Source organism: Prionailurus bengalensis, chromosome C2 (genome assembly GCF_016509475.1).
Source record: "Prionailurus bengalensis isolate Pbe53 chromosome C2, Fcat_Pben_1.1_paternal_pri, whole genome shotgun sequence".
NCBI classification, from domain to species: domain Eukaryota; kingdom Metazoa; phylum Chordata; class Mammalia; order Carnivora; family Felidae; genus Prionailurus; species Prionailurus bengalensis.
Window position 1 is genome coordinate 128,033,416 of NC_057350.1, and position 23,012 is coordinate 128,056,427.

The 23,012-nt window shown below is 37.8% G+C and overlaps 1 protein-coding gene across 2 annotated transcripts in view; it reads right to left on the reverse strand.

Moving 5' to 3' along the window:
• The window catches only part of PPP2R3A (protein phosphatase 2 regulatory subunit B''alpha), a 201,788-nt gene that overhangs the window by 147,486 nt on the left and 31,290 nt on the right, over positions 1 to 23,012 (reverse strand). For both annotated transcript variants that reach the window (XM_043595338.1, XM_043595340.1), the window contains exons 2-3: positions 16,833 to 16,986; positions 61 to 2,484 (exon numbers count right to left, since the gene is read on the reverse strand). In XM_043595338.1, the coding sequence (XP_043451273.1) occupies positions 61 to 2,046 (1,986 nt within the window). In that variant the 5' untranslated portion in view covers positions 2,047 to 2,484; positions 16,833 to 16,986. The remainder of the gene's footprint in view (positions 1 to 60; positions 2,485 to 16,832; positions 16,987 to 23,012) is intronic.

A 23,012-nucleotide genomic window follows, 5' to 3' on the forward strand; every position in this document is an offset into this window, starting at 1 on the left:
CTGCACACATTAAAACATTTCTGTGGATACTTGTCAGGACTCCAGATTGTTGGATCTTACCTTGATCACCTCTGGGGTCTGCTGAATCAAAACCACTGAAGTACTTTCTTTAGCTTTATCACCAACAGGACTTCTACAGACTGATAAATTGGCCTGGGAGGAAGTGGTCAAGGTTTCCTGTAGAATCTGCATCATTTCCTTTTCTTGTGATAGGCTGCCTCTGCCCGATTTGCATTCAACTAGTTCTTGAGCAAAGTCTTCAATGCTTTCTAGAATTCGTAGTAAGAGGACTCGATCCTCCTCCTCTATTTTGTGTCCATTGGTTTCAATAATCCTTGTTAGACAGGAAGGCGAGACTTTCTCGGTGGCTGCAGAGACTTTAGATTTAGGTTCAAGATCTATAGGAAGCTGACTAGTTAATGGACTAGGACTACTTAGAGAGTTAGAGTTTTTACCTTTGGCAAGTGGCTCTCTTAGAGAGGTCTCCATTTTCTGTGAAAATGATTCCAAATCCATTAACAATTTATCTATCTCCTCCTGGCTGTTAAGATTCATAAAATCTCTGTGGCCTCCCTCTTCAACTTTAGGAACTTTTGATTTAAAATCCTCCTCAGGTAGATTAACAACTGGTTTCTCAAATATCTTACCACTTTCATTTTGCACAGAGGCAGGACATTTTTTAAGATGAGTAACACGGTTTGAAAATGCTGCTTTATCTTCATTTAACAACTGACCAGGTCCATTCTCTGCCCTTTGTCCTTTATCTGATGCTTTCTTTCCATCAGACTCTTCTTCAATATAAAGGGTTTCCATTAGGTCATTAGAAGAAACATTTTCTAAAGGGTTCATGGTTAACGACTGTGATTGAAGCTGGGTATCTTTTAGGGTTCTGGGATCATTTACTTCAGAGTTATATAAGGGATTTGTAGAGTTATTTGGAATGGAACTTACAGCGTCTGTTTTCCTAGAACTGTGTTTGTCATCTTGCAGTTCTATAGTTTGAAACTGTCCAGAGTCAGGGGCTGAGAGCTGGACAACATCTTCATATTTAGGGGGTTGTTCAGTGCCAAATACTGGGGAAAAGGGAGTCAGTTGTAAACTGGGCATATTACTGACGAGTTCTGTTAAATCTATAGCATCATTATTCCCAGGCTGCATGAATTCAAATGGTAGCTTTTTCAGATAGGATGCTAACCTGGTCATTACATTCATATAGACAGTTTCAGAGCTAGAAATTGCATCATTACCATTTCCTTCATTGATGCTACTCCCTGACTTTTTCTTTATGCATTGTTTTATGATATCTGTGCATTTTTTCAAATCCTCAGAGCATTTCAGCAAGATGTCCAAGCACATCTTTATGTCTGTTCCAGAAGAAAAATTATCTATTTTATGTTTTTCCAAAATCTGAGTAACCAGGTCTTCTTCAGAGAAGTTGTGAAGAAGCACTGATGTCAAGTTTGCATCAAGTGAGTTTCTATGGGACAAAGATTTTTCCTCAACTGAGGAACTCTGGAGTAAACCAAAGGATGGGGAGTTCCCATCATTGTTATAATGGCCACAGAGCAAGTCAAAATCAACTGACCTCCTATTAAATGAGTCAGACTTAACTTTTCTTCCCTTTTTGTAAGCTGCATGGTTAGAGTTTTTGAGCTTTTCAAAGGAAAATTCTTTTATTTTCCCGCTAGCAAAACTGATTGCTTCTCCTGCAATGTCTTTTAAGTTACAGGTGTTCTGAAATGTAGATCCTTTCTTGACCCTGGGTATGCCTGTTAGGGCCTGCTGGTGATAGTCACCCTCAGCTGAGGAAAACCCATTTTCGTGGGGTAGAAACATAGAGTTCAGATCTGCATCTTTGAACTGAGACACAGGGATGTGCAAGAGGTCTGCACAAACACTATGATGTACCACAATGCAATCAACTCCATGTGTAAAGGTGTGGCAGGTTCCAGTGCAATAATGTATAGCTTGCTCAAAACGTCGGTCTATCACCACACTGCTGTAGTGGTTCACAGTACTGACTACAAGTCTGTAAGTTGCTGCCATAATATCGAATCCACTCAGTGATGGGAGTTGGAATTTTCTAGAACTTATTTCAAGTAAATCCTCTTAACTTACACTCAGGTGAAAATATACTTGATGACAATGTTCAGTGGTTTCTTGTAAATAAAATGACCTTTCCCCCAAAGAAAAAAACATCTAAATTTGAGGTTTGGTAACTGTCAGGATACAGTAGCTACTGCACATATGTGCTTGTATTATTAGCAAGTCTAATAATTTAATAATTGTGTTCTTTAGTTTTATTTAGTAATCTCATAATACTGTAAGTTTATAAAATCTTCTTTTAGTTCTTCAGCAGTTCTGTGATGCAGAAACTTATTGTCATAAATTTACTGTCATAAATCTTAGTTGGAAGTACAGAAGTATTGTGATAACTCAGTCCTCCAAAGATTTAAATGATCCATTTTTTTTTGAGTGACAAACCTAAAAAAAAAGAAAAGAATTTTAAAAATATGATTTCTTAATACTGAGAGTTCTTTTATTTCCTCTTTTGCCCCCCCACTGCAGTTAATCAACAAGCCTTATTCTTTGCCATATCACTGCTTATCTTTGATTCATGTCTTTGTTTCATCACACCCTGTACTCCTTACTATGAGAGTATTACTACCTCCACTCTGCCTTGTTACAACTGCCTTCCAGTTGAGACTTCTTACCCTACCCTCCTTGCCACCTTACACAACACCAATAAGCTTAGATTTAGATGGCTTTTTTATCCCTCACCGTTCAAGAATTCACACTCCTGATCTCCATCATGCATCCTACTTCGATTTGACTTATTTTCAAGACTTTCAACATCTGTTCCCATCCACCTATAACTTTATTTTCTGCTATGGCCCTGAACCAACCTTTTGCTTCCATCAACCTAATCTTCTCAAAGACTGCCAACACACAGTGCTTGTCCTTGATTCTATAACTTCCTCTATACTTGGAAATTATTCTTTCATCATCTTCTCTTTTCTTACCACCTAAGAAAGAAACAGCCTTCATCACTGCTCTTGATCCTATCCTCTCAGACCCTGCCACATGCAGATCTCTTATTACCAAATGGACAGAGTTTACTTAATCATCCTGACTTAAAAAAAAAAAAAAAAAAAGGCTTTTAAACTATGTTGTGGATACTTTCTAAAAAGGTTCAATTTACTTGCTCAATAAATACTGAGTGCCTGGGGTGCCTGGGTGGCTCACTGGGTTGAATGGCTGACTTCAGCTCAGGTCACGATCTCACGGTTGGTGAGTTCAAGCCCCGTGTTGGGCTGTGCGTTGACAGCATGGAGCCTGCTTCAGATTCTGTGTCCCTGTCTGTCTGTCTCTGTCTCTCTCTCTCTCCCTGCTGCTTCCCTGCTCATTTTCTCTCTCAAAAATAAACATAAAAATAAATATATACATACATACTGAGTGCCTACTATGTGCCAGGCACTTGTTAAGTGCTAGGGATACAGCAGTGAATAAAATAAAGTCCCTATTCTTATGGAATTAATAATCTAGTTGGAAAAAGAAAAACAACATGTATGTAAACATGTAACTTAAACATGGTGACATGTGCTATGGAGAAAAATGAAGCAGGGCAGGGGTTCAGAAAGAATGAGAAGGGTTATAATGCACAGTCAGGGAAGACCTCACTGACATCTGAACCAAGACCTGAAAGAAAAGAGAGAACACACTGAGGAGGTATTTTGGGCTAAATCATCTCAGACAGAGTTAACTATAGGTGCAAAGGCCCTGAGGTGAGAGTATGCTTGATTTACTAAAAGAATGACAAGGAGGCTAAAGTGACTTGGAAGGAGAATGCAAGTGAGGTAGTGTGGAAGGTAAGGTCAGAAAGGAAAGGTGGGAGTCTAAATCATGCAGAATATGTAGATTCTTATGATGAATTTGGCTTTATCCTGAGCAAGCTGGGAAACAACTGATGGCTACTGAGCAGAAGAGTTACATGATCAGACTTACATTTTAAATTGGTAATTTTGGCTGCTATATTCAGAAGAAACTGTGAAGGAGCAAGACAAACAGCAGAGAAACAAATTAGAGGCTACTGCAATAAACTGGGCAAGAAGGCTTGGGGGCTTGGAGCAGGAGAGTAATAGTGGAGAAGTTTAGATGCTGTATCTATATCAAAGGTAGAGCCAAATAGGATTTGCAAAGGATGGATGTGCAGTATTACTAAACCAAGAATAATGCAGTGAAGCAATGATAGTAAGGAGATGATGATGGAAATGAAGGACAGCATCAATTTCACTACACCATCAAAAGCAGTGGCATTTTAACAATGACAATCTTTATCCACTTAATGAGAAAAAGAACTTTAATTTCATTTTTATTTCTTCAATCCTAGAAAACTCTTTTTTGCTTATTACATTTCTTCTTTTGGTCATTTAGGTATTAGAGACTTAGTGAATACACATACAATTAACTTATGAAGAACCTTTTATTTTGTTGAATTCTTATGCTAGAGTACATTTCCTGGCTCTCTGGATTCAATGATTACTCTGTTTTTACGCCAGTCCTACCCTATTGTAATTGCGGTTGTTTTAAGTTTTACTGTTTTTGCTTCCCATATCCCTAATTATGATTTTTTAAAGTTTATTTATTTATTTATTGAAGGGGGTGAGGGGCAGAGAGAGAGGGAGAGGGAGAGAAGTAGGCTCCACACTGTCAGCATGGAACCCAATGCAGGGCTCAAACTCACGAACCATGAGTTCATGAAATCAAGAGTCAAAATCAAGACTCAGATGCTTAAGCAACTGAGCCACTTAGGTGCCCCACTGTCTTTTTTATACTCCAAATATTCTTTGATGGTCTTCCAGATGTATTTTTTGAGTTGTCAAGTTTTAAGAAAAAAATGCTATTGCAATTTCATTACAATTGCAATAAACTTATGAATTATTTTGAAGAAACACTGACATCACTATTAATATTCAGATTTTCTACCCAGGAAGATCTAAATCTTAATTCCAATATTCCTTTAGTTCTGTCTTTGTGGTTTTCCTCAGGTGTGTCACCCCCCCACGCCCATCCCATTCTTATCCTTCAGTGTCTTAACTTTGTTGCTATGTGAATAGATCTTGAGTTACTGCGTTTTCCTCTACTTCCTTGCCTTCCAATCTGAGATGGTGGCTTATATAAAACTATAGAACTAGATCTCATGAAGGATGAAGCTGAAGCAGAAAGAAGTTCCATAGTAAAGCAAGTGGCCAGTAATTCTTAACTGAAAATGCAAAGAAGCCAAGAGGTGTTTTGGGACAAAATACTAGAACATGGCAATAGAAGGAATTACCTTTCCGAGAGATGCATAAAAGAGGGGGAAGAAATAACACCAAACGTGAAAACCTATGCATCTTTTAGAAATCCAAAATTTTTCAAGAGCTTTTGGGTAATGATAAGGGATGAAAGGAAAGGAAAACAAGGGATATTACTAAGAAAGTATATTTGGATAATTATATAAGAGATATTAGGACTATATCCTAATACAGTTGATAATATAGGTGATAAAACTGGTTCAGAGGCAAAATACATGAGTATTAGAAAATTTAAATATCCAGAAACCTATGAATATGTGACAAATTCCTAAATTAACATAAAGACTATTTCTCTGAAATTTGAGAAATTAAAAAAGTATTTCTCTAACCTTTGATATAACCAAAACAACCAGTTGATAAGGTAACATGACAGAAAACACAAGTATTCATGTGGTATTAGAATTTGAAATAGTTAAGGAAGAGAGAACACTGGCTTAAGACAGACATGTGCTTTTAGACCAGCATTGCCCAATAAGACATTCTGTGTTGATGGAAATATTCTTTATCTGTTCTGATGTAAATCCCATTAGCCACATGGAGGAGTTATTGGGCACTTTAAATGTGGCTAGTGTAACTGAAGAGCTGAATTTTAATTTCATTAGAAAATTTTTAATTTTGAAATTATTTTAGACTCACACAGAAGTAGCCACCATATTATACAGAATAGGAATGTAGCTTTCAGAGATTCTAAGACTTTAAAAGAAAAGCATGACAAAAACAGACACAAAGACCAATGGAATAGAATAGAGACTCCAGAATTGGACCCACAAAAGTATGGTCAACTCATCTTTGACAAAGCAGGAAAGAATATCCAATGGAAAAAAGACAGCCTCTTTAACAAATGGTGCTGGGAGAACTGGACAGCAACATGCAGAAGAAATGAAACTAGATCACTTTCTTACACCACTCACAAAAATGAACTCAAAATGGATACAGGACCTGAATGTGAGACAGGAAACCATCAAAACCCTAGAGGAGAAAGCAGGAAAAGACCTCTCTGACCTCAGCTGCGGCAATTTCTTACTTGACACATCTCCAAAGGCAAGGGAATTAAAAGCAAAAATGAACTACTGGGACCTCATGAAGATAAAAAGCTTCTGCACTGCAAAGGAAACAATCAACAAAACTAAAAGGTAACCAACGGAATGGGAAAAGATACTTGCAAATGACATAGGGCTAGTATCCAAAAATCTATAGTATCCAAATAGTATCCAAAATCTATAAAGAACTCACCAAACTCCACACTCAAAAAACAAATAACCCAGTGAAGAAATGGGCAGAAAACATGAATAGACACTTCTCTAAAGAAGATATCCAGATGGCCAACAGGCATGTGAAAAGATGCTCAACGTCACTCCTCATCAGGGAAATACAAATCAAAACCACACTGAGATACCACCTCATGCCAGTCAGAGTGGCTAAAATGAACAAATCAGGAGACTATAGACGCTGGAGAGGATGTGGAGAAACGGGAACCCTCTTGCACTGTTGGTGGGAATGCAAACTGGTGCAGCCGCTCTGGGAATCAGTGTGGAGGTTCCTCAAAAAATTAAAAATAGATCTACCCTATGACCCAGCAATAGCACTGCTAGGAATTTACCTAAGGGACACAGGAGTGCTGATGCACAGGGGCACTTGTACCCGAATGTTTATAGCAGCACTTCCAACAAGAGCCAAATTACGAAAAGAGCCTAAATGTCCATCAACTGAAGAATGGATAAAGAAATTGTGGTTTATATACACAATGGAATACTACTTGGCAATGAGAAAGAATGAAATATGGCCTTCTGTAGCAACAAAAGGATGGAACTGGAGAGTGTTATGCTAAGTGAAATAAGTCATACAGAGAAAGACAGATACCATATGTTTTCACTCTTATGTGGATCCTGAGAAACTTTACAGAAGACCATGCGGGAGGGGAAGGAAAAAAAGAAGGGGGACAGAGGGAGCCAAATCATAACAGACTCTTAAAAACTGAGAATAAACTGAGGGTTGATGAAGGTGGGGGAGACGGCAAAGTGGGTGATGCGCATTGAGGAGGGCACCTGTTGGGATGAGCACTGGGTATTGTATGAAACCAATTTGACAATAAATTTCATATTAAAAAAATAAAAGAAAAGCATGAAGAAAAAATATATGGCAAAAAGGAAGATTGATAGGTTTTAAAAATGCAATTTGATGAAGTTGCCATAGGTAATTTCACTGAGAAAAAAAGTGGGAAGAAGAGTTAAAGAACTAATTGCAAATTTAGTTCTCTAAGTTAAAGTTTGGAAGGGACGTAATTGGAAGAGGGAGGAAGCATGTAACAAAGCCAAACCCCAAGGGGTGGCACCAATTTGAATGAGAAGTTTACAGTCTAAAATAATTTGAGTTTTTTTTTTTTTTATATAAAATGCTAAAGAAACCAAGATTACTTCCCTGGTATTTAGTTCAGATCTGTGGGTGTCAAATTCTGCCCTTGTATTCAGACCATGATTAACTGATGCCCAATTGTTCAGCTGGAATCCTAGACATGGAATCTAATCCAACCAGTCTCAATCAGAGAGATCATAATCTTTCTAATTCAGAACCCCCATGCTTTCTTATGTCTCTAAGTGAAAGTCAGCCTACATGGGTTTGAATCCCCACCCTGCCACTAACGGCCTTACATAAGCTGGTTAATTTTTGTCAGCTGTTTCACCCTCAAAACAGAGATAATAACAGTACCCATAACATGAGGCCTAAGTGAACATGTCAAATGCTTAGAACAATGCCTAAGACAAAAGAAATGCTCCATCACTGTTAGCTGTTGTTGGTATAGTTAGTTCACTCATCAAACATTTCCTACTCTGAGTCAGGCCCAGAATAATTCATTACAGTGGCCCTGAGTGTACTTACTGTTTGAGGGCAATGAGAGAATCAAGCACAGTGGGAATCAGGAGCAATAGGGTTGGACTTCTGTTTTCCCCCATTTGCTCTCACAATTAATACCTTTTCTTGTCAGAAAAGATAGAAAGTGTTCATAAGCAAAAAACATAATTACCCATAACATCATTCAGAAATAACCAGTTAATATTTTTATGGATAGATATACCGACATTTTCTTATGAAAATTTATAAATGTGTATTTTGTACAAAAATTTGACAATACTATGTACTTTAAAACTTACTTCAAGTTAGCAATATCTCATGAATATACTTCCATGTCAAAACAGATCTAGATCATTTTAATGGATATATAATATTCTACCATATGGATACAATAATTTAGCTATCTACCACTGCTATACTTTTGGGTTATTTACTATTTTTTGTTTTAAACAAATAACGACATTCTATACATACACTTTACATAGTTGTCTATTCTTTTACAAAAATTTTTTTAAACACTTATTTGTTTTTGAGAGACACAGAGAGAGTGCAAGTGGGGGAGGGGCAGAGAGCAAGGGAGACACAAAATCCAAAGCAGGCTCCAGGCTCTGAGCTTTTAGCACAGAACCCAACCCAGGGCTTGAACTCATGAGCTGTGAGATCATGACCTGCACTGAAGTCAGATGGTTAACTGACTGAGCCACCCAGGTGCCCCCCCCTTTTTTTTAATGTTTATTTATTTTTGAGAGAGAGAGAGACAGAGCATGAGTGGGGCAGAGAGAGAGAGAGAGAGAGAGAGAGAGAGAGAGAGAGAGACAGAATCTGAAGCAGGCTCCAGGCCCTGACCTGTCAGCACAGAGCCTGATGAGGGGCTTGAACCCACAGATTGTGAGATCATGACCTGAGCCAAAGTCGGATGGATGCTTGACCAACTGAACCATCCAGGCACCCCTATTTTCTTAAGATATATTCTAAGTAGCAGAATGCCGAGTCAAAAGCAGTGTTGTGTATGTATGTGTACACATCTTAAAGATTCTTAGATATACAAGGTCAATTTTTCCTCCAGAAAAATGACAAATTAATACTTCCAATATCAGGGTAGGATTGGACCCATTTCCCCATGTTTTCCTTGAGAGACATCACTCTTTAAATCTTTGCTAACTTGACAGATGAAAAAATGGAAGCGCATTGTTTTAAATTGTGCCTGAACACTCTTTTATTTACCTCACAGACATTCTGTATTTTGTGTTCATTTGTGAAGCCTTTCTTTATGCCTTCTTGTCTATTTTGAAAGAGAGCATCCAAATTAGACTGAAGAGTCAGGCAAGACTTCCCAAAGTAAGGGAAGGATGTACCTAGTTTTGAAGGATCAACGAAAAATTAGACAAAAAGGAAAGAAGAATACTCTAGACAAAGGAAAACATATTTGTGAAAGCTCAGAGGCCTAACAGGGCACAGTTGAGTTTGGAACTACAAGTAGTTCCAGCTGATTTCACTGGGGGGGAGTGTGCAGACAAGCAAGAGGGGAGGAAACCAGGAGAGCAGCAGGAACTAGACCATAGACTGGTTTGTGTGATAAATGAAGAGCCTGAACTTAATTCTGAAAATCATAAGTAAAAGACCTTTTAGGCTGGGGAGTAACAGGATCAAATTTATATTTTAGAAAGATCATTCTAGCAGCTGAATGGAGACATGGAAATCAATTAGGAAACTATTGTAATAATCCATGCAAGAAGTGGTGAGAATCAAAACCAAGTAGGTGGCAGTAGTTAACAAAGAGGAGGGCAGTGATTAGATAGTCAAAGAAGAAGAATTCACAGAAGAGGAGGAGAAAATGAGAGGGAGGAATCTTGTGTTTAAGGCTTGGGTTTTAGGGGACTAGTGTTGCTACTCCCAACACAGACTTTTTGCTTTTGTTTTAAGGGAGGGTGACCATAGAAAAATAGAGTGTTTTTCTGAATGTGTTGCGTGAAGAGGTACCCGTGGCATATGTAAGTGGCGAACGTGCTGACATGTGAATAAAAAAATCTGGAGGACAGCAGAAAGAACTGGGTTGGCAATGCAGTCCTGAGAGGTTACTCAGGGTGAGTGCATACAGTGAGAAGAGTTCTGGGCTGAGGACAGAACTGGGATCACTGGCATTGCTGGGTTAAACAGAGGAACAGAATTTTTAGAGGAAACATAAGAAGGAAGAGCCAATAAGTAACACAGAAACCAGGAGAAAGCAGTCTCACGGAGGCTGAAGGAGAGACTCAAAATGGAGGTCACTCGTATTGGATGCTGCTGAGACGTGAAAGCAAAACAAAAATTACCCACTGGATTTGCCAATGTGAAGGTCACTGGTAACCTTAGCAAGTGGGATTTCAAAGAAATTCCAGACTATGGGATAGTCCCAAAGACAATGTATGCACAAGAGTGATAAATACAAACACCTGTCAACATAAGTCCAAAAAACTCTTTCAATAAGTAAAAAGTTCTAAATGATAAGAAAGCATTGTATCATAGTTTTGAATTTTTTCTTTAAAAAAATATTTATTTTGGGGGGCGTGGTGCAGAGAGAGAGAGGGAGAGATTCCAAGAAAGCTCTGCACTGTCAGCACAGAGCCAGACATAGGGCTAGATTTCATGAACCATGAGATCATGACCTGAGCCAAAATCAAATCAAGGGTTGGATGCTTAACCAACTGAGTCACCCAGGCACCCATGAATTTTTTGTCTTAATAGCACATGAAATGAGTGTTTCAAACAATCTTTGACTCGAAATATACAGCATAATTTTTCAGTCTGAACATCTGTTGTATCGAAAGTAGAGAACAGAATACAGATGTCTCAGGAACTTAGTTAATTATTCTGCATATTTACATTGATTCCACCTCAGGTCTTGCTGTGTCTGTGTGTTGCTCACCCACCTCCCAAGCCTTTTGTCTCTCCTGGTTCTTTAGTACCAACAAACTGCCTGTTCATATCCAACTTCAGAGTTCATTCAGCACTTTTTAGTTCTTCCACTTTAAGTGGTTTACAATTAGTCTCACAAGTACCTTCCAGGGGCTCCATGTATTCCTCCATAGAAAACTGCTATATGGCTATTTCTGATGAAGTGGATTTGTTGTGAAACAAAGGTACAGAAGCTACAGACAAAAGTTAGGAGGGAGAGAACTGGATTTTGAAAGATAAGAGTTTACAATGAAGGAGGGATTAAACTAGACCTTATATTCAAAAAGGAATTCTATAAAGGCACAGAGATATCAAAAGGCCTTGTGTGTTTGGAGAATTATGAGTTTGACATTGCTGAAATTAAAAATGTACAGCATAGATTTTCAGTTTTAAGGTATCCTCTAACCAGTAAGAATAAAAACAGGAATGTAAATTCCATATTCAAAGACCCTGACTCCTGTAACCCCAAATCACTACATTTGAAGATAGAAAACAGAAGCAGGAATGATTAGTAAATGACTTAGCAGAGTAGGGGAGGAAGGCATACTAATGTCAAGCAAACCAATTGACCCTGAACAGCACAAAAAAGGTCTAGGTTTAGAAATGGGCTAGGATAGGGGCGCCTGGGTGGCTCCCTTGGTTAAACATCCGACTTTGGCTCAGGTCATGACCTCACGGTTTGTGAGTCTGAGCCCTGGGTCGGGCTCTGTACTGGCAGCTCGGAGCCTGAAGCCTGCTATGGATTGTTTCCCTATCTACCCCTCCCCCGCTTGCACTCTGTCTCTGTCTCTCAAAAATAAACAAACATTAAAAAAAATTTTGAAAAAAGAAAAAAGAAATGGGCTAGGATAGAGGGCTGCACATAGGGGGACTGTTTGAAAGTCCACAAAGGAATAGACCTTCCCAGTCTCACTCCACAAACTCATAAAATCACCCCTTCACCCTTTTGAAGAGAGAACGTTTATTTGCTGGTGAAAAAAAAACTTGAACCAGGAAAGCACCAACCTCAGGGGCAGACAGAGAGGATGGTAAAGGACTGGAATTTGAGTAAGTCTACATTCTGAATAAGCCCACTTTCCCCTGCCCAAGTCCAGGTCCCTAGAAACCAGGCTGATTACCTCTACCTCCTATCCACCAATGTGGATTAAAGAATCCTTTACTAGAGATTAGAAATCCCATCTAACCACATCACGTTACAGTGAAGTCTATTAATTGACAAATGTTACCCACAGAGAGCTTCCTCTCAGCTTTCTGGAACCTCACTCTCATTTTAAATCAACTTTACTGATGTGTAATTTACATACAATAAAAATATACATATTAAGTGTACAATAAGATTTAACAAGGACCATGTAACCACTGCCGTAAAAAAAGACAAAACATTTACGCCATCCTAAAAATATCCCTGTGCCAATCATTTCCCCTGATCTGCAGTATCTGACAATCACTGATCTGATTCTAGGTCTTCATACAAATGTAATCATGCAATACACATACTTTTTAGTTTGGTTTCTCTCACTTAACACAATGGTTTTGAGATTCAGGCATGTTACCGTATGCATCAGTTGTATACTCCTTTTTACTGCTTAGTAGATATTTTACTAATATGAATGTATCAAAATTTGTCTTCTCTACTCACCAGTTGATGGACATTTGAGTCATTTCTGGTTTGGGTTAGCATGAATTAAAGCTGCTATGAACATTCAAGTAAAAGTCTTTGTGGATATACATTTTTTCTGGGTAATTAACAGTGGAATTACTGAGTCATGACAAGTGTACATTTAATTTTATATAAGCATGTAGAACTGTTTCCCAAAGTGGTTCTACCATTTCACATTTTCATCAGCAACACTTGGGAGCTGTAGTGTCTCTATATCCTTTTGGATACTTATCGGTTACTTTAATCCATTTTATTTATTTTTTAAAAAAAAATTTTTTTTTTAACATTTATTTATTTTTGGGACAGAGAGAGACAGAGCATGAACGGGGGAGGGGCAGAGAGAGAGGGAGACACAGAACTAGAAACAGGCTCCAGGCTCTGAGCCATCAGCCCAGAGCCCAACGTAGGGCTCGAACTCACGGACAGCGAGATCGTGACCTGGCTGAAGTCGGGCGCTTAACCGACTGCGCCACCCAGGCGCCCCTCTTTAATCCATTTTAGTGGATATGAAGTGGTATCTCACTATGGATTTAATTTGCATTTCTCTGGTGACTAATGATATTGAGCATTTTTTCATATGCTTATTAACAATTTAGATATATATTCTTTCATGAAGTGTTTATTCAACTCTTTTAGGTTGTCTTTGATTATTGAGTTCTAGAAGTACATTTGTATATTTTAGCTATGAGTATTATCTTCTGATCTTTGGCTTTCAGTTTCTTAGCAGAAGCTTTTGAAAAGGAGGTCTTAATCCTACTAATTTCTAATAATCCGATGAATCAATTTCTCTTTTGTAGTTAATAAGTTGAGTTTGAAGATCACCCAGTAGCCATTTGTTCAAAAGACTATCCTGTCCCCACCAAAGCCTATCCCCATGTTGGAGTCTTTGTTGAAAAATAGTCATACACATAGGTTTATTTCTGGATTCTTTAACTCTCTTGTCTTTATATACTCCAATTCCATTTTGTCTTAATTATTATACTTTGAAAAACCTCACAGGGGCGCCTGGGTGGCTCAGTCGGTTAAGCGACCGACTTCGGCTCAGGTCATGATCTCGCGGTCCGTGAGTTCAAGCCCCGCGTCGGGCTCTGTGCTGATAGCTCAGAGCCTGGAGCCTGTTTCAGATTCTGTGTCTCCCTCTCTCTGACCCTCCCCCGTTCATGCTCTGTCTCTGTCTCAAAAATGAATAAATATTAAAAAAAAAAAAAAAGAAAAACCTCACAGATGAACCCCATATCCTAGAAATATTGAAAAAACTAAGAAAAAGCTAGGTATGTCACAAACGCATAAAATATATGTAGATAGTCTACTTTATCATTTACTACCATAAAATATATGCAAATCAATTAAGAAAAGTTAAAATTTATCAAAACATACACAAACACAAACCATACATGGCACCATTCCCAGTCAAGAAAAACATAAACAAAAGATGCAATATTAAATCATAACTGCATAAAATTAACTACAGTACATACTGTATTACTGTAATAATTTTGTAGCCATCTCCTGTTGCTATTGCCATGAGCTCAAGTGTTACAAGCATTTACTTGAAAGGCCATATGACACTAATCATCTCCATGAAAGTAGTTCTTCTCTCCAGTAAATTGCATACTGTAGTAAAAAGTGACTGCTATTAGTAGTTAAGTTTTTGGAGAATCAAAAGTTACACTCAGATTTTCAACTGCATGGAGGGTTGGTGCCCCTAACTCCCATGTGGTTTCTAGGGTCAACCATAGTAATGTAAATCCTCATTTTTTTTTTCTTTTTCAAAATTGTTTTGGCTATTCTAGGTCCTTTGTACTTTCATATCAATCTTGGAATCAACTAGCCAATCTTCACAAAGAAAATCTGCTAGGATTCTGATTGAAATTTCATTGACTCTAAATCTCCATGTGTTGACAACAGAGATCTTAATATCAAGTCTCCAATCTATATAATCCATGAACACAACATAGCTCTCCATTGATTTTAGATGCTCTTTAATTTCCTTCAGCAATGTTTATGGGCCTTTTATTAAATTTATTCCCAAGTATTTCATATTTTTTGATGCTAATGCAAATGATACTATTATTTTAATTTCATTTTCCATTTGTTTATTGCTGGTAGGTAGAAACATAGTTGATTTATGTATATTGATCTTGTCACTTGCCACTTCATTAAATCCATTTATTACAGTATTTCTTGGTAAATATCCTGGGATGCTCTATGTAGACAATCATGTTGTCTGACAATAGAGATTGTTTTATTTTTTCCTTTACAATATATACTGTCTTACTGCCTACTATACTGGCTAGGATCTCTAGAACAATATTGAATAGAAGTGGCTGGTTCAGAAATCCTTGCCTTATACCTGATCTTAGGGAAAAGTATACTATCTTTCACCTATTAAGTATGATAGCTGCAGATTTTTTGATAGGTATTCTATCAGATTGAGAAAGTTCTCTTCTAGTTTTAATTTGTTGAGTTTTTAAAAAATCTCACATGGTTATTTAATTTTGGCAAATACTCATTATTCTGCATTTATTGAGATGATCATAATTTTTACCTTTTATTTTGTTAATGTGATGAAAAAGGGGGAAGAGAACTGAAATTTATATTAGGAAGGCAAGACCTGATGTTTAAAATAAATGAATGACAAATTTGCAATATATGCATTTATAAATATGGAGGCAAATAATAAAAGAAATAGTTGAGAACAAATCCACAGTGGTTATCTCTGAGGAGTGGGCCAACTTGGGAGTAGAAACTGACATTTAAGTCTTTTAAGTACTGATACTTTAATATGAGAAATAATATATAATATTTGATAATAAATTTTTAAAATTACAAATGAGTTTTAGAGAGATGTGAACATGAGGTGGGTGAGGTGGGTGTGTGTAAGGGTACAGGGGAGATGAATGCAGCTTCAGGCATGGTGGTTTGGGTGGAGTATCCAGAAGACATTTCTCATGCAGAAGGATATACTTGGCAGTGAAGAGACGGGAGTTGAAATAAAGATTTGGGATAAGCACCAGACTTTGTGGTTTTAAAGCCACAACATGGACAACACTGACCAGGCACCCATGGAGAAAAGGGTCAAAGGCAAAACTCTGAGGAAGGCTGCCACGTACAGGGGGACGAAAAAGATGCAAGGAAGGAGACAGAGAATGAATTTTTAGAGGGCAGGAAGAAAACCAGCCCAGAAAACACAGAAGTCAAGGGAGAAAAGTATTTCATTCTTTCAACATGCTGAATTACAAAGATTTTGCGTGCAAACAAAGCTTCTCTTTTATAGGTGTTTCTCCCTAATTTCATGGAAAAATCTAGGACATTAAAACCTTAAACAAAATAAATGTAATGATGGAAAACAGAGATTGGTGTTACACATATTTTTTATGTTGCTATTTATGTGTTCTATTTCAGGAAACATCTGCAGCTGAGAGTATGAGGTACAGAACTTCCACTGCTTATCCCAACTGCTGAAAGGGTTCAGGAAGAAAATGATCAACAGAAATCACAGACACAAAAGAAAATTGGGTAATATAGCCACGTCATTTAGATGGGACACGTGAAGATGTAAAAGGGAAAAAAAATTATAGAAAAATACCTAAAAATTTTTTATTTAACAGAATACAGAAGGTGCGATGATTCAGAAGTAATGAGTCATTTAGAAATAATAAAACTATCAGTCTGCCTAGAAAACACAGGCACTATTTGGTGGATGACTCAGTATGGAAACTGATCCCAAGAGAACAATTTAGAGGAATACAAAAACATATACCATTGAACTACTTGGAAGATAAAAAAAGGAGACCTGAGTATTTTATTTGTTATGTTCACTTCAAAAATAGGTGAGAAAGTAAATTAGGAAATCTCTTAGAAGGCAAGATTTTTCTGATGCTCCAAGAAACTGAATACATGAATATGAAAGACAATTAAAGCTTCAGGTTTAGGGCTAATGTCTTAATAATAAGACTAAAGGTAAAATAAGAGTATCTCAGCAGCAGGCCTACTTTGAGCATATGGGAATTAGAAAGTGTTTAAAAATTTACCTTTATTTTTATTCCAGTGGAGAAAAGGAAATATGGCTGAGGGGAAAAGTGCCAGGTCAGTGATCAGGAGCTTCTCATCCCAGCTTAGCTTCTGTACTGACCATCTCAGTAAGTTGGTCAAGTCGTTTCCTTCACTGACATTTGATGTTCTCTTCTGGGAAAACAAGACAGAAGATGGCTCTGGGGTCTAGGGAACATGAGGAAAAACAATTTTTTTTTTCCTGTTTTGAATTAGGAAATAGCTGTATTTTGCTAAAAAACTTTTTTTATTATTTGATGTAGAAAAAAGTATAATGAACTGGCTATTAATTTTTAATGCATGTAAATTGAAAAGCTACTGATATCCTTTAGTGGCTCTGAAAGGAAAATTTACAGGTTAAAGTTCTACTATTCTATAATTTTTAAAAATTATTATATATTCAAAAACTCAACAATAGTTCTTTCTGCCAGTAGTATTTCACGTTACTTTTATTTAAATATTTTCCTTTTCTAAGTCTTTTTCTTATTTTGGAGGCGATCATATAAAAATAAAATCATATTCTATTGATAAAAATAATTTGACACTTTGGAATAACATATATTCAACACAATGTAAAAAACACTTGAGGGCCAGGTACTCTTCAAGATGAGGAAAACACGAATTCAGTGATTTTTGCCTCAAACAGCTTACAACACGAGTAGGCAGAGAAAGAAGACAACTAACCTTCATATGAAGGAAGGCATCCCAGAAAGGAGGACTGCAAAGTCTAGTCCTAGGGTAGAGTAGAAGTAGCTGGCTACAGGAAGAAAGGGAAAAATGCCTTGTGGACAAAGAAAGCAAGGCAGGAAGTGGCATGAGATGTGTGAGGAGCTACCAGGAGTTTGGTATTATTCCAGGATCAAATATGAAGACAGGCTTCGAGGCAAGTTCTGGTCAAAGTTGACAACAGATTTTAATTTCATTTTTATTAAGTAAATTATGAATCTTAAGAGATTTTATTCACTAATGCATATTAAGTACCCAAAATGTTCAGGACACTACAGAAAACAAACAAAGCTCTTGTCTTGTAGGAACTTATGGGATAAAAGAAATGAAACAAAAAGAATACATCAACTTATTCAATAGGTATTTATTGAGGCTCTCCTGGTCTCTGATGAAGATCACATTCTAGGGATAGTTCCTGTTAGAACATAATTTTTACATCTTCCTTTCCCTTCCTGCCAAGTTAAATTTGGTACAAGTGAGCAGAGATGCTTGTCAGAGCCAAGTGGGCAATTCTAGAAGATGACCAGGAACCTGGAGTAAAATAAATAGAAACAACTGCTTTAATAGGATGATAAGAGAATAGGGGAAAATCCCAAAGTATGGCATGGCTGTAAGAAAGCCAGGGAGGGAGCTTAGAATTGACTTCAATGCAATTTGGATTTGACAGATCAAAATTGTTGCTTACTTTTTTTTTTTTTAAGCTTACTTATTTGAGAGAGAGCAAGCGAGAAAGAGAAAGGGGGGCAGAGAGAGAAAATCCCAAGCAGACTCTGCACTGTCAGTGCAGGGCCTGATGTGGGCTTGATCCCACAAACTGTGAGATCATGACCTGAGCCAAAAACAAGAGTCAGGTGCTTAACTGACTGAGCCACCCAGGTGCCTCTGTTGTCTACTTTTTAAATAATAGTTTTAATCTTCATAAAAGTAATAACTATAGAAATAAAACTTACCTCCCGCAAAAAAAGAGAGTACACACATGCGATTAACACAAAGAGTAAAAAAAAAAAACAACAACAACACACACCTAGAGAGAGTATCAATGTGAACATTTTTGTAAATGTCATTTTTTGGCTTTATGCATATATACACAACATAAACAGATATGAGGATTTTTATGAATGTGTTTTTTGTTTTAATGGTTATTTTTGAGAGACAGAGCACATGCATGCAAGTGGGAGAGAGGCAGAAAGAGAGGGAGACAGAGAATCCGAAGCAGGCTCCAAGCTTTCAGCACAAGGCCTGACATGGGGCTTGAACCCAAAAACCCTTGAGATCATGACCTGAGTCAAAACTGGATGCTCAACTGACTGAGCTACCCAGGCGCCCCATGAATATGATTTTTTTAAAAACAAAAATAAGAATTATAGTTTATTACTTGCTTTTTCCACTTAATATAGGGAAACATCTTTCCATGAAAATAAAAATGTACATCATACATCTTATATACAAAATTTACTTACTGAATTCTCTACTAAGGCACATTATCCTGTACAATAAGTAAGGTATAGAAATGAAGCAAGCACCAAGAAAATGATAAAACTGACTTTAGCTGTGGCAGCATTCTGAATATTCTAAAGGTGGAAAGAGATAAGACATATGGGAGCTCATGAGATTTTAGTGTTCCAGACATAAGATGAATAATGTCTGAATCTGAAATTCTTTGTGGATAAAAACTTTCCAAAAGGGAAACAACAACAACAAAAAAAGAGACTGCAACCCAGCACACACTAAAAATGAAGTAATTTCAAATCTTCACATCTGCAGAACAGATAGAATGTCAAAGCAAGCACTCAGACAACTAAAAACAGTGGGCGGACTGCCAGGGAAAATCCAAGTGCCATTCTAGCGGTCATCCACAACCACAGCTTTCCAAGGAAGTGACAGAGCCCCCCAAATTGTGCTCTGACAGTATATTAAGCCTTTCTGGTGAGATGCTAGGTAGACTTAAGACCACCTCTGCTTCCTCGTGTTTAGGCAGGCTCTGTGAGTTGCGAAGTATGCTGGTCAGAGTTCCCTTGGAAGCTGCCAATACTAGGCATTTCCCACTGCAACCAGAATAGCTCTGCTTTCATCTGTTTTATATATTGGATCTCCAAAAAATATTTCATTTGAAAAAAAAAAGTTCCACAGCTAAACTATACACTTAAAATCACACAGGATTAAAGAAACATAATGTTCACCCTTCAGATTGTGTTAATAAATATAAAAACGTAAATTAATAACGGAGGGATGTGAAAGTTACCGTCTAACACCCTAGTTAAACACAGCATCACTAGCTGTGGGACAATCAGATAGTATGTACCTCTCTCAATATGATGCAATGTGAAGATCAAAGTATTACTTACGAAGTTCTCTTGCCAAAAATATTTAGCTTTAGCCAACTTTGGAGATCTAATGTCCAGTTATAGGAAATGTGGGCAGTAGCAAAATATGTTACTACCATAAGGAAACAAGAGAAATTCAAGGTATGGATCATTTTATAAGACAGTTGGCCTGGTCTGTTCAATAGGCCAGTACCATGAGGGAAGAAGTACATGTGTGGAGATGAGCTGGGGGGAAAGGAGGTCGAGGAAAACCAACTATAACGGCTCTGTGTTCAGAGGTGGGAGCACATCTTAACTGTTTCAACAAGAATGAGAATGCCACTGTGACTAGACTCGGACTCTTGCTGGGTGAGATGCAGAGCTACTGAAGAACTCTGAGCAGAAAAATGACACGATCTGAATTACTTTTTAACAAGACCATTCTAGTTGCTGTGATAAGAGTTGACTACAGGAGACAAGAGAGAAAGCAGGGACTCCAAAAAGGGGCCAAATACGCCTGGAATAATCCAGGCAAAACATGATGCTAGTTCGGACCAGTTGGTAGCAGGGGAAGCATGAGTAGTAGTCAGATTCTAAATAGAATCTGAAACAAGAGTCAACGGAACAGATGTGTGAGCTTTGTGGAAAAGAGGGAGGTCAAGATGAATTTACGGGTTGATTTTTAAAAACTGTTACTTTTTTGTTTTGCTTGAACAACTGGAAGAAGAGAACGGGCATTTTGAGACTAGAAAGACCGCAGGAGGAACAGAATTGTCAGTAGGAGAGGGAGTGGTGGCAAGGAAGGTTACTAGTTCAGTTTGGGATGTTACTTTTGAGATGCCTGTGGACACTCAGGTACAGATATGCAGAATGCTGCTGGAGAATCAAGTGTAGACTTTAGGGGAGAGATTTGGGCTGATCCAAATTTGAGTCACATTTAAAGCCTTGAGACTAGAGGAGATGATAAAGGGAGGGAATATAGAAAGAAAAGAGAAAGAAATATATAGAAATGTTTTTCCTATAATACATCATATTCTACAAGATTCTATAAATTTCTGTTAGAAGAAACATCCAAAGGCTGGGCCTTCTGGTACTCAAATACACAGAGCAGTACTATCCAAAGGAACTTTCTATGATGATGACATATTTATATATATGTTCCATTCAATAGGTAGCCACCATCCACATGTGGCTATTGAGCACTTGAAATATGGCTAGGCAACTGAATAACTGAAAATTTATTTTAAATAGCTACATGTATCTAGTGGCTACAGTACTGGAAAGTGCAGCTCTAGTTTGAAGAAGTGACAAGGAGTCAGGGGAGAAGTCTGAAAAGAAGTGGCCAGAGAGATAGGGCTTGTGAGACAATTCTCCACAGGTCTCTCATGTTTCTGCATACATTACAAGCAAGGCACGATCTTAACAGCGATATGATATTATATATTTGATATTAGAAGCCAAGTGTAGAAGGTGTTTCAAGGAGGAGAGTGATAACTCTGCTCCTGAATGTTAAGTCAGATAATTATTGAGAAATGACAGATATGGACATCACTAGTAACTGATAAGAACTTTTTTTTTTTAATTTAAATTTTGGTTAGTTAGGGGCGCCTGGGTGGTGCAGTCGGTTAGGCGTCCGACTTCAGCCAGGTCACGATCTCGTGGTCCGTGAGTTCGAGCCCCACGTCGGGCTCTGGGCTGATGGCTCGGAGCCTGGAGCCTGTTTCCGATTCTGTGTCTCCCTCTCTCTCTGCCCCTCCCCCGTTCATGCTCTGTCTCTCTCTGTCCGAAAAATAAATAAACGTTGAAAAAAAAATTAAAAAAAAAATAAATAAATTTTGGTTAGTTAACATACAGTGCAATATTGATAAGAGCAGTTTTGATGGAATTGTGGGGCAGAAATCTGTTTGGCTTGGGTAAAAAAAAAAATGAAATGGAAGAAAAACTAGCAACAAAATGTAGACATTTCTTTTTCAACTTTTACTGTGAAGTTCAAGTGAAATAAGACAATAGAGGAGAAAGTGGTGTCAAGAAGGATTATTTTGAAGATGGGAGCAATAAAAGCCTATTTTTTCATGTGTAAGACAATGATTAAGAAGGGGGTAAATTGATATGAAAGAATTATGAAGACCTTAACTAGGCTGGTTCTTTCACAGCAATGGGAGAGAAAGTAGGGTATATGAATACCGCTGCAGGTACTAGGTATCTGTGGTGGTAAAAGCTTGTAAAAGCTCTTGTTTTCCTGTTTCTTTTCTGAAATAGGAAGCATGGTCATCAGTTGAAACTGAAGAGTGGTGAGGAGATAGTGAAGACATGATGAGATTGAAGATATGCAATAGTCATTTAGGAGGAGATGAAACAGAAAATGACTGGAAATCTAGTATGACTTCCAGCAAACGTCATGGGTCCACTTGAAGTTATGATCATTAATTTAATGCAAGCTCAGCAGCATGGTTTTACAGGCAAGGAACAGGCAAAGAATTAGATTTAATCAGCACTGTAGTTTAGCCAAGCAAGACTGCTGAAGTGAGAGAAGTGCAAAGGGATTAAGGATGTTTGAAAGGAACAGATGATAATACTGATGATGGAATCTAAGCCTCTTTCCTAGCTCCTGAAATCCTTCCACTGACCCGTGTGGGACTCATAGGGAGATACCAGCAAAATCCCCATATCCTGGACCTCTTCTCAGAAGCTTTCTTCAGCTTCCTTTGCCTTCTTATTTAAACTGAAACTGGGCTCTGGGCTTTCCCCCTGAGGACACTGCTTTCCTTGTAGCCCTCTTAGATGATGACTCTTTTTCTCTTCCATGCCATTCGAACACGAGGCCTGGTAAATGCCTTTCTTGTTCCTCATTGCAACTTCCAGTCCAAATCCCTCTCCCCAAATCCCCTGCTCAGAGTTATGTATCACTAGATTCTACCACCCACTAGCCTTCCTTATTATGGTATTTAAGTTTCCCTTTCATTCCTTGATGAGTTTAGCTTTCGGTTCACTGTCACTCCAACACTATTTGTTACACTCTAATTGATTTCAACACCAAATAGATAATCCATCTGATATTCTGGCCTCTTAGTTTCTTGACCTTATCTCCACAATGATAATTTTGTTGATATTGTTTTCTACCGTGTCTCAGCC